This window comes from Siniperca chuatsi, linkage group LG2 (genome assembly GCF_020085105.1).
Source record: "Siniperca chuatsi isolate FFG_IHB_CAS linkage group LG2, ASM2008510v1, whole genome shotgun sequence".
In the NCBI taxonomy this organism is placed as follows: Eukaryota; Metazoa; Chordata; class Actinopteri; order Centrarchiformes; family Sinipercidae; genus Siniperca; species Siniperca chuatsi.
The window spans coordinates 3,460,994-3,472,713 of NC_058043.1; the positions used below are offsets into that span (position 1 = coordinate 3,460,994).

General features: G+C 43.7%; 1 protein-coding gene across 9 annotated transcripts in view; it reads left to right on the forward strand.

Moving 5' to 3' along the window:
* Positions 1–583: 583 nt before the first annotated feature.
* Positions 584–11,720, forward strand: part of LOC122869949 (CD276 antigen-like) — a 61,474-nt gene continuing 50,337 nt past the window's right edge. The window contains exon 1 of one of the 9 annotated variants that reach the window (XM_044183426.1): positions 584–980. In XM_044183426.1, coding sequence (XP_044039361.1) covers positions 965–980 — 16 coding nt within the window. In that variant the 5' untranslated portion in view covers positions 584–964. Of the gene's footprint in view, positions 981–11,315; positions 11,685–11,720 lie in introns of those variants that run through there. The other 8 variants (XM_044183408.1, XM_044183472.1, XM_044183448.1 and 5 more) reach the window with 8 other exon arrangements.

The window sequence follows — 11,720 nt, forward strand, 5'->3', positions numbered from 1 at the left end:
ACAGCACAGGTGGAGTCATTTCATGCCCGCCTCCTCCTGGTTCACTAGTATATATTTTTCTGCACCAGTTTGTGGTGGAAATGTCTTCATTTATGTAAATATTGTGTGTTTTGTTCGGGGAAGTAACCTCTTTAAATGTGCACGTGGCTCCTGTTCACGTCAGTGATACTTTCATTCATTTGAGTTCATTTCTAAAGCCCTGGACTTTAACAGCTCCTGTGTTTCAGCAGGTTTTCTGCTCATGTTCAAAACTTTCTGCACAATCAAAGTCTTTCCCACATATCTGTGTTCTCTGAGATTTAGACAATAAAGTCGTGATTTCACGAGAATGAAGTCATAATATGTTTAAACTCGACCTGCCCTGTACTCTGCTGTGCAGTAGCCGACATTGTTGCCTGCTGCTGTGGTAGTATCCCCTTCAGACTGTCTGGCAGGCACAGAGCCGTAGTTTACATGATGAAACCTGTGTTCCTGCTGTCTGAGTGGAGTTCAGAGGTTTGGTGTTGTTGTCTTTTTACTTACTAGACTTACAAATCATTAGGAACTGAATTCAGTTTCACTTCAGTTCTGCATTTCCTCGTCGCTCTCTCGTGTTTCCTCTCTGTCTTCCTCTTCCTGCTTATTAGTGTTGAGTGGACAGACAGAGACAGTCTGATTAACTGAGTCAGAGCTGATGTTCGTCATCACCTGGAAAAGAGGAAGAGTTCAATGTTATTCATTGTTAATGAGTGAGGCTGCTCTCAAGTTGGTGCCAAAAGACTTTTGTGTGAAAAATAAAGATTAGAAAAAAGAAATCTAAAAGATAAAAACTCCAGATCTTAAACTATAAATATATGTAAGAAAGTAAAATGTAAACGAGTGCAGATATGCAGTCTGGAGGACAATGTGCTACAAGGCCAAAAACAAGAAAAGTTTCTTCTCATGAGTTGACAACAACAAACTTCCATATGTCTGTCTGAACTTAATGACTCTGCATGTAAATGCACTGATTAATACATGTTTTTATCTTCCAGGGTCAAAGGTCATCAGAGTGGAAGAAGGAAGTGATGTTACTTTACCCTGTTCGCTCAGCAGCAAGGAGGACATTGAGTCAAATCGCTTTGACTGGACGAAAGATGGTCTGAAGGACGTGTTTCTGTATGATGAAGGGAAACATTACAATAACGGCCGAGAAGGTCAAGCTGAGCAGTTCAGAGGTCGAGTCTCACATTTTCCAGATAAACTGAAGCACGGCGACGCCTCCATAAAAATCAACAATACGAGGGTGACTGACAGCGGAGACTACACCTGTGCTTTTCCTCGTCTTCAGCCAAATCAAACATTCCACATTTGGCTTCTTGTTGTTGGTGAGTGCTTTCATTAAACAGATGGCCGCTCACTTACTGATGCGACTGCTTTAAGAGTCCCAGATGGACTTTTGTCAAGTGGTCAGAATCCACATCTGGCAGGGCCTCGTCCCCACAGCGCTGCAGCCACATCTGGAGTGATCACCTCTCTGTCAGACAGGCTTCATGTTTGCGACACATTGCAGATTATTTCACTCTGCACAATGAAATTTCAGCCCACTCAGATTTTTTCCACAGTATTACCTGTCTGCCAAGTTGATGATATTTCACAAACACTCTAACATGTGTTTTGTTTTCCCTTTTAGGTGATTTAAAGGACAGATCCGGTGAAAACATCCCAGGTGAGTCCTGATTTTGCTGACGTCACTCTCTACCTGTCACATGTGCTGTGAGTTTGGCTCCACAGGCCTGATATCATTCAGAAACAGTTTAAATCTGTATTCCTCACTGCGGCTCAGATGGAGATCATTCTTCTGTGTTCAAGGCGTCATAAGGCTGAAACTGCACATCACTTCTTAAAAGTGGAGACATTTAGCAGCATTTATTAGGTCTGTAGGTGTGTGATTAACGTTTACACTGTACTTTTATGTATTGCGATATGATTCATGATTTGTGGGAATGATCATTTTTGCATCACAATTTTCATTTTCACTGAAAAAACTATTAAAATCACGATGTGACATTTGTTGGGGTCTGCACCAAACAAACATGTTTTCTTACATCAAAACCACAAAGTAAAAATACTGTTACAAGTCAAAGTGCATTCAAAAGTCCACTTGAGTAAAAGTATAGAAGTATCAGTTAAATGTACTTAAAGCAGCAAACGTATTATATTTTATAATTAATCACATGTAAACAGCCTGACGTAGAGGTGGCAGGACAGGGATTCAAACCTTCTTCCTACTGATGAGCAGCCCGTCTCAGAAAGAGGACGACGCTACAACATCCCCCTCCTCACTACTGAGACCAGAACCAGAACCGGCCTCTTAGCTGTGTAGCCGAGCAGGAGGCGACTGGCCATAAGATCGATGCTAACGTCACTGTTCCTGCTGAGGTTCATCCCAGTGGTGTCTGAATCTGCTAATAGTTTTACATTTTAGATTTCAGGAGCATGCACACCTTTAGTTGTTCTTCGTGTCGGCTGTGATGTCCAATCTGCTGTTTATGATATGCAGCTACATTCTGAGTGTTACGTTAACGCTTTGTGATCTGTTTCAGGGTTCCCCACTGGACTGTTTGTTGGTACAGTTCTCTGCACTCTTTTAGTTGGTGGTGTTGTTATTGTTCTATGTGTGCTTTACAAAAGGGGTTACTTCAAATGCTGTTAGAGAGGTGAGTTTAAATAAAGTATTGTATCAACATATTGATGATTAGCAGACAACACAACAAATTCTTTACGTGTGTCTCATGTTTAGAGTCTCAACAGTAGTTTTATCTTCTCAGGCATTAAGCATTCTGTTGGTATTTACACCCAGGGTAGGATCATGGCAGGTTTTCTTTAATGTAACTTTGTTTTCCTTCCTGCAGGTTCACCAACACAACCAACACCCATCAACAAAACGCTGCTGACTGATGAAGTTGAGCTGTGAAGTTGGCTGCTGAAGTATGTGTGTGTCTGTTTTGTGAGAAGCATATGTGTTGGGGGACTTATTAATGCTGAGAATGAGTTTTTTTATGTCACTACAATGAGCCATGCATTAATATGTGCTCTACTTTCTGCACGTTTTTTTTTCCTGAAATGATTTTTGAAGCTTAATTCAGTTGATTTCTTTAATATAAATAAGGTGCTAAGCCAGTCTGTCAGGTCCAGTTACACTGAACTGTGTGCTGCTGTTGACTGATGTTGGAAATGTGCACCTGAAAGTATATTAATGTTTAACTGCTGATGCTCTTGTATCATGTAACTTCAGCCAGTGCTTAATCCTTTCTATCCAAGCGTTTGAATAAAACATGAAAAATGTCCAACTGAATGTTTCAGATGTTTCTGTGTTCAGACGTTTGGAAAAGAAACAAACTGCATACAAACATACTTCTGATGCTGAAACATGTTCCTCGGCTGCTCGACCGTTTGATGAATCTAAAACATCGATCGTCAGGATATTAAAGTTCTGTCTTAACTCTTTGAGCCTCTGAGAAGTTGAACGACGTTTGGGACGATCACTCTGTCGTCAGAGGAGTTGTCAAGAGATGTTTAGGCTTTGAATATATATATTATCTAATATTCAGGCCAGGTCAGACATCCCTAGCTTTTAATTTTAGTGTAGAAACAGTTCAATATAACCAACTAATGAGGTAACTTAAAGCCCCCCTCCAGTCAGAGATGGGTTTTGCTTTTTGCTCCTTCAGTTGGATGTTTGAGCTTCACTGTGCAGAATGATTCATCTGCTGAAGGAGGAAAGTTTCTCTGTGCTCACCTGAAATCTCAGTTTAACATGTGAAACGTTGAACATTACAACTAGTTTGGAAGCCGATCGTGATCCAGTATGAAACGTCCACAGGTGTGATGTGGAGACCTGAAGCCTGCAGCTCACAAACACTGAGAGTGGACTTCTGAGGGAAGTAGGACGCAGCTGCTCCAGGAGTTCAGCTTTTTAATAAATAAATATTAGCATATTCACAGATTCTGGGTTTTTCACTGAGGGAGACGGAGTTTTTAACAAACTCATTGACCTTTTTATAGAAAAACCACACAAGACAAGTTATTTTTCAAATATTTTTATGTCTTAAAACACGTCTGTACGGGATCTTTGACTGTTTGTTTCTTCATTGGAATAGTCAGCAAAGACATGTGCAACCTGCAGTTTAACACGTGACAATAACTCAGATTCAAACTCTTCAGAGCTTCTCAGCCGGGAGCCTCTGGGGATCGCATCATCATTTTGGGGCTCACAGAGGTTTTTCTATTACACTGATGTTTACTAAATGTTTGCTTTTTTCTGCTGAAATACTGAACACTACTCAGCCTTCGCGTCCTCCAGCCAGCTGTAAAACATCCTTTGGTTAAACTTGACATCACTGAGTCTGCAGCCTGTCAGAGGCTGTGAGGAAATGTTGCTTCATTTGCTTTGATCAGCTGCTGCTCAGGTTTTGTTTAACTGGACAATGGAAACTTGTAATTAGTACCCATTCCAAAAAAAAAAATCTTTGCTATCTATCCTTATCAGTTCTCATTCAAGTTTCAAACATTATCATTTTCTAATTGTAGTAATTCTGACCATTAAAGCAGCAGAAGCTGATGAGAGATCGTCTGAATGGATTTTATGCTGAAGGTTGAATTCAGATTCAGAAATCGTGACCAGACCTGTTGTTTCACAGCAAAACAAATGATCATACTCTTAAACATTTTCCAAAAATAAAATATAGATTCCACTGTGAGCTTTTGTGAGCTAAAAGGAAGAATTGTATAAGACTATATTGCGTACAAATGTATGTGTCTATATGTGTGTTCTCAAATCAAGACCCCAGCCCTCAGGGCAGCCACCTGATCCAGAAACTTAACTAACTTTACATGTGCTGTGAAGTTGGCTGCTGTGTTGTGTGTGTGTGTTTTATTTCTATTTTGTGAGAGCCAGTTTGAGGTTTAGACCAGACTGTATGATAGTGAGGACATTTTGGCTGGTCCTCACTTATTTCAGTTTGAGAGTTAAGACCTAGTTTTAAGGTTAAAGTTAAAACTAGTTTTGGGTTAAGGTTAGGATTAGGGTTGTGGTTAGGCAGATAGTTGTGATGGAGCCAGATGAAAAGTGAGGTTGTTGAGGTGTCGAATGTGCATGTAGCATTACTACGTCCCATTACCACAAACACAACCTTACCCTGACCTTAACCAAGCGTTTTATATACTGTCCTCGTAATGGGTTCCAGGTCATGGACAGTAAGATAACAGCATGCAAAATATGTAGTCATTACCTTTATCTCACAGCACTCAGTATTTGGTCAAACAAAATACTTACAAATAGTGTCCAAGGCAAGTGTCGGACACAAACTTCTGTCAGAGGAAACAGGCGTCAGTTCGCTCTAACGGACATGCTTGTTGGACTGTTGAACAACATCTGGAATGATTTAATGGCACCGACTGGAGAATTAGAGCCTCCAGCTGTTTATCTCCAGGTGTCCAACTCCTGTTATCCACAAAACAGTAGTGGATGGAAACACACATTACTTTGCATTTTCTTTTGCTGATTTTCTGGAAATTCTGTTAAAATTTGCGCCACATTTGGGTGAAAACTTGACTTACAGCAGACTTTTCACTCCGTCTGAGAATCATCCGATATACGTGTAAATGTTCTGTCAGGTGATGAGGTTGGTGATGTCACAGGAGTTGTTCAGGTAGCTTCTTTTTAGCAGACAGAGTTAACAAGGTGACAACAGAAGAGAGCAAGGGGCCTTTAATGCCGACAGAACTGATTATTAATGAATTATTCCGTTAAGTGAGAATGAAATGATTCCTGATTTGTGGTGTGACTGAGTTCCACTCTTGTGCAGCTTTAAGAGAAAAAAGTATTGACTTAATTAATGACGACGACTTGCCTCTGTTCTATGTTGCATTTATTCTAATATTCTGATTATCTGATGCATCTAATTTCACTCTTGCGCTGTCGTCAACGTAGATACATTTAGTTCCAGGCAGCACAAAGTCAAGTCATAATAAAACTGCCCCCTGGACTGTTGCTGAGGACATTATACTGCAGCACCGGGATGAATAAGATGGAGCTGCGTAGAAACACAATGAAACTGAAGAAAATGTGCTAAATAACGAGACAGCAACGCAGGATAATAGAACAAGGAATGAAAATAAATAATAAAAGTGACACAGCGGAATTAAAATGGACCAAGTTAAAAAGGGATCTGGTTAAACTAAACTTCCTGTAAAAGCGAGTTTTATATAAGTGTTCAAAGCATTAGGGCTCGGACCAAAGAAGCCCATCAGGTGACCTGAAACGACCAGGAGACCCCTGACTGAGGATTTCAGGCTGCTGCAGCGCAGACAAGGTTCAAATGTCTGGAATGTATTTAGCAGCTTCACTATTGTCACAGACACGCCAGGCTCCACCATCAGTTAATCACACACTCCTGCTCCCCATCAGCACCTAATCACAGGATAAAAGCTCATCACTCACCTCAGCCAGTTGTCCGACCTCATTGTACTAAGGACTCCACATGGGAGTCTTCACGACGCCTACGTTCCACTCCAGCGTGTTTCCCACTCCAGCGTGTTTCCCACTCCAGCGTGTTTCCCACTCCAGCGTGTTTCCCACTCCAGCGTGTTTCCCACTCCAGTCTACTCCAACGGGTTTCCCTGTCTCCGTACCTCATCGACTAAGTTTTGAGCTTACCTGCTTACCTGTCTGCTCTGGCTATACATAATAAATACCCATCTGTTTCCATATCGGTGTCTCTTGCTTACACTTCACTTCCATCACTTCCACAGTCGCTCCGTCACCACCGGTTACACCATGCCCAGGGCCAGACCGGCACCCTTCTTTGGCTCGGCGGAGGACTGCAACAGCATCCTTTGGCTGTGTCCATTGCCGGTGGGGAAGCAGCCCACAGTTCCTAACCCATACCGGGGCACCCGTCTGGCTCGAGATGGTCCTCGCAGTAATCAGATTGCACTCCGGTCTGCCAGTCATCAGCCTGAGGCAGTTAGCTGGAGGCATGATCGGTCCATACAATAAAAGGCTGCTCTGCTCCCTCCAACCAGTGCCGCCACTCCTCTAGGGCTAGCTTGACCGTGAGGAGCTCTCTATTTCCGATGTCGTAATTTCGTTCGGCCGGAGAGAGTCGTCGCGAAAAGAAGGCGCACGGGTGGAGTTTCTGGTCCGTGGGGGAGCGTTGCGAGAGGACGGCTCCGACGCCGATGTCGGAGGCGTCCACCTCCACAGTGAATTGTCGTGAGGGGTCGGTTTGGATGAGGATGGGAGCCGATGTGAAAAGGTCCTTTAAACGGGTCCAGGCCGCCTCAGCTTCCGGGGTCCAGAAGAAAGGGCTCTTGGGTGAGGTGAGACTAGTCAATGGCGCTGCCACCCGGCTATAATCCCGAATGAACCGCCGATAGAAGTTTGCAAATCCCAAAAAACGCTGTAGCTGTTTGCGGGTGGTGGGTCTAGGCCACTCTGCCACCGCTTGCGTCTTGGTGGGATCAGTCCTCATCTGACCACTCTCCAGGATATACCCCAGGAAACTTACTGATCGGACGTGGAATTCGCATTTCTCTGCCTTGACGAATAGCCGGTTCTCCAGGAGCCTTTGTAGTACTTGCCGGACATGGAGGACGTGGCTGGATTGGTCCGGGGAGAAGATAAGTATATCATCCAGGTAAACGAAGACAAAGTGATTGAGGAAATCCCGTAGCACATTATTCACCAGAACCTGAAAGACAGCCGGGGCGTTCGTGAGTCCGAATGGCATTACTAGATACTCGAAGTGGCCCAGAGGGGTGTTGAATGCCATCTTCCACTTGTCCCCTTCTCTGATACGCACCAGGTGGTAGGCGTTCCGGAGGTCTTGCTTGGTGAATACTTTAGCACCCTGGAGAGGTTCGAACGCGGAGTTGATTAGTGGCAGCGGGTATTTATTCTTGATGGTTATTTGGTTCAACCCTCTGTAATCAATGCAGGGGCGAAGCGACCCATCCTTTTTTTTCACAAAGAAAAAACCCGCCCCAGCCGGTGAGGAGGATGCCCGGATCAGACCGGCATGAAGCGACTCCCCGATGTACTTCTCCATAGCCTCCCTCTCTGGTCGCGACAGGTTGTACAGACGGGTCGCTGGCAGCGGGGCTCTGGGGAGGAGATCAATAGTGCAATCATATGGTCGATGTGGTGGTAGGGACGTCGCCAGATCTCGCTGAGTTCATGGTACTCGGGGGGAATTAAAGACAGGTCTGGAGGATCCACCCTAGGCAAGGTGGAGCTGCTCTCTGGTAGTGATCGAGCAGATTGCAAGCATGTAGCGAGACAAAAAGGGCTCCAACCCGCTATTCTTCCCTTGGCCCAGTCAATGTGGGGATTATGATGCTGCAGCCAGGGGAAGCCCAGAACCAGTGGTGTGATGGGAGACGAGATGAGCTGGAACTTGATCACCTCGCGGTGGTTCCCAGAGAGTACCAGCGACACCTGGGTGGTACAGTGGGTGACGCGAGCCAGAACCTTGCCATCTAGTGCCCCCGCATTACGTGGACTCTCCAGTGGTTCCGTGAGGAGACCCGCCTGTCGGGCCAACCCTGTGTCAAAGAAGTTGCCCTCGGCGCCAGAATCTATCAGAGCCAGCAGAGGAATAGACCCACCATATAGTTCACTTTGGACTGGTCGGAGGCGAAAGTGACTGGGCGTTGACTGAACACCAGCGAACATTGCAGCAGGAATCCCCTACACTTCGTGACGCCACCGGAGAACAGAACAGGATCAGAGGCGTGGGATTCCCGGGGGGGAGGGGCCATCAGAGGATCCGCAGGAGTGGGAGGTGACGCCGACGGAGCCATCGAGGAGAGTTGGGTGGCGAGTTGGGACACCTGCTGCGTCTGGTTGGCTACAGTATTATTTTCTGTGGTGATTTCAACACAGTGACAGAAGAGAAAGACAGGTATTTAAACTCCACCGTATTTAAACTGAGTGCTGAGGGGAAACTCTTAAAAGAAATCTGTACCGAAGCCAAACTAACTGATGTGTGTCGAGCTGTTAACGTTAATGACTGGATTCTCCAGGTTTGATTCAAAAACAAAAACACAACATGGTGTTAAATGATTTTTCAGACCATCTAACAGTTAAAACAGTTGCATCTTCTGGAACCTCAGAAAAAAAGAGGCTTCTGGAAACTGAACACTCAGTGCTTAAAAAACACAGATATAATAACAGAACTGAAGCAGGAAATCCACAAAATATTGCAATTAAAATGTTTGACCAAATCTGATATTAAATTATGGGAAATATTAAGATATAGAATACAAGACTTTTTAAAAATCCTAATTTAGAGAATTAAATAAAGTTAAAAATAGACAATACAATGTTTTAATGAAACAATATATTTTTTTTAAACAGATGAAGGAAAGGTCCTTAATAGAAGAAGAAACTATGGCAGATTTAAAAACACAAATAGATAACTTCAATGATGAATTATTATACAGCATCTGTAAACAAACAGACATAAACAACAGAGGAAATATACTCCAGGCCCTCAAAATAGGTCAGAAACAAATTTAAAGTAAATTCATTATATCCATAAAAAATCCAGATGGTGTTGCTGTTCATGGTGAAATACGGAAAAGAGAGGTGGTAAGAGCTTTATGTGCTAATGCATATAAAAAATAGAAATTCAAACAGACTGAGCGTCCTAAGAGAAATTTTACACAAACCAGATAAAAAGGGTTTTTTTTTTTATTGGCCTTGACCAGAAGAAAGCCTTTGACTTCATTTCCAGAGATTAACTCTGGTCCTTCATGAAGTCATATGGCTTTCCTGATGCCTTTATTGAAATGGTCAAATGTCTGTATGTCAAATCAAGTGTGTGTGCAAATGTAAATGGTGTTTTAACTGAGTCTCTGGAAGCAGACAGAGGTGTGAAGCAGGGCTGTCCTCTGAGTCCTGCTTTATACATCCTGGCTATTAATCCTCTAATTAATTCAATTAACTCTGACAGTCTTATCTCGGGTACACGTGCAGGACACGCGCCGAAGGTAACGGCTATGGCCGATGACGTCACTGTTATTATAAAAAAACAAATCAGCTGGAAATGGATGTTTTAACCAATCATTTAAGTTTGTATGAGCTGGCTTCTGAAGCGAAACTAAATCATGCCAACTCAGAGGGAGTCTGGATCGGAGCTGAGAGCGACAGACGGGATATTAATATACATGTTAAACAAGAAATGATCTGTGACAAAGAAACTGCGGTGAAAGACACTGGGAGACAAAACTGTGTGAAATTAAAGAAGAGGTAAAAAAGAAAAAATGGGAGAACAAAAATACTAATTATAAATCAAGAATTAACATCGTCAAAACTTTCATCCTGTGCAAACTCCTCTTCCTGGCGAACATCCCCCCCCATCACACAAAATGATGATCCAGCTCAACAAACAGTGAGTGGACTTAGTCTGGGGAGCAACCAGGGAGGTAAGCAACAGGGAACTGCTGTTTAAAAGCACAGGCTTTGGGGGTTTGGGAGCTTTAGAGCTGGGGGGTCAGGCTGACAGTCGCCTTTGTTAAAGGTGTAAGTGCTGCCATCTGATGCCCTCTGGGTCGGAGATCTCTCACAGTGGCAGAAGAGACGAGGCAAAGACAGACGTGTCCCCTATTACAAACTCACTTATAGTCATTTTATTGCACAATACATGCACTTAAAGATAAACTGCTGTGATTTGACTAGCAACATGTTTTTTTTTTAACAAAATGAACGATTATAAATATGGTGGGTTTGGTTACAACCAGATCGTGGGTTCGATTCCCGGACCAGACCAACATCACACAATCTCTCTGGGTGGAGTCTGCATGTCCTCCCCGTGTTACCGTGGGTTCTCTCCGGGTTCTCCGGCTTCCTCCCACCGTCCAAAGACATGCATGTGTAGGTTAATTGATAACTCTAAATTGCCCGTAATGAATGTGAGAGTGAATGGTTGTCTGTCCTTGTCTGTGTCTGTGTTAGCCCTGCGACGAGTTGGCCACTGTCCAGGGTGTACCCTGCCTAAGGCCCAAAGTCACTGGGATAGGCTCCAGTCACCCGAGACCCCTAACGGGACCAAGCGGTAGAAAATGGATGGATGGATGGATGGTTACAACCAAAGTCTGTCCAGTGATTTACTGTAAAGAAGACGAGACACGACAGCGCCTCTTGGTGGACTGTTACAGAGCTCAAGAGGTCCGGACCATCTTAAAAGCTCTCGCTCTCTCTCTTTTGATATCAGCTACAACTCTGCCATGTTTGCTCCTTCAAGAGAAAATGCCTCCGAAACTGAAAGACCTGTTCCGGCTCATCATCTGCATTGTGTGCGTGAAACGTCGGAGAACCAGATGCGCCATGGTTTTACATCAGACTGTCAGTGACAGCGACATGGCTGTGAAACATGTGCTGGCTGACCTCCGTTTTTGTAATTTTGTATTGAACTTGTTGAAACTTAATAAAGATTTATAAAAAAAAAATAAAAAAGAAGTGTCGCAGCTTCCGGACAAATCCAAAGTGTTTGGGACTTGCAGGTCTCGCAGCCAGAAACCGTTACATGCTCGTTAGTGACGCTGCTTTTGTGTTACAGTGATGTTTAATCTTCAGGTGACTTCGACAACTATGGAGCTTCTTCCTCTCGTGTGTCTCTGTCTCCTGACTCGGTCTGGAACAACGTTTGCTGAAGAAGGTAAGAAAACTCAACTCAGACTGATAATCAATATCC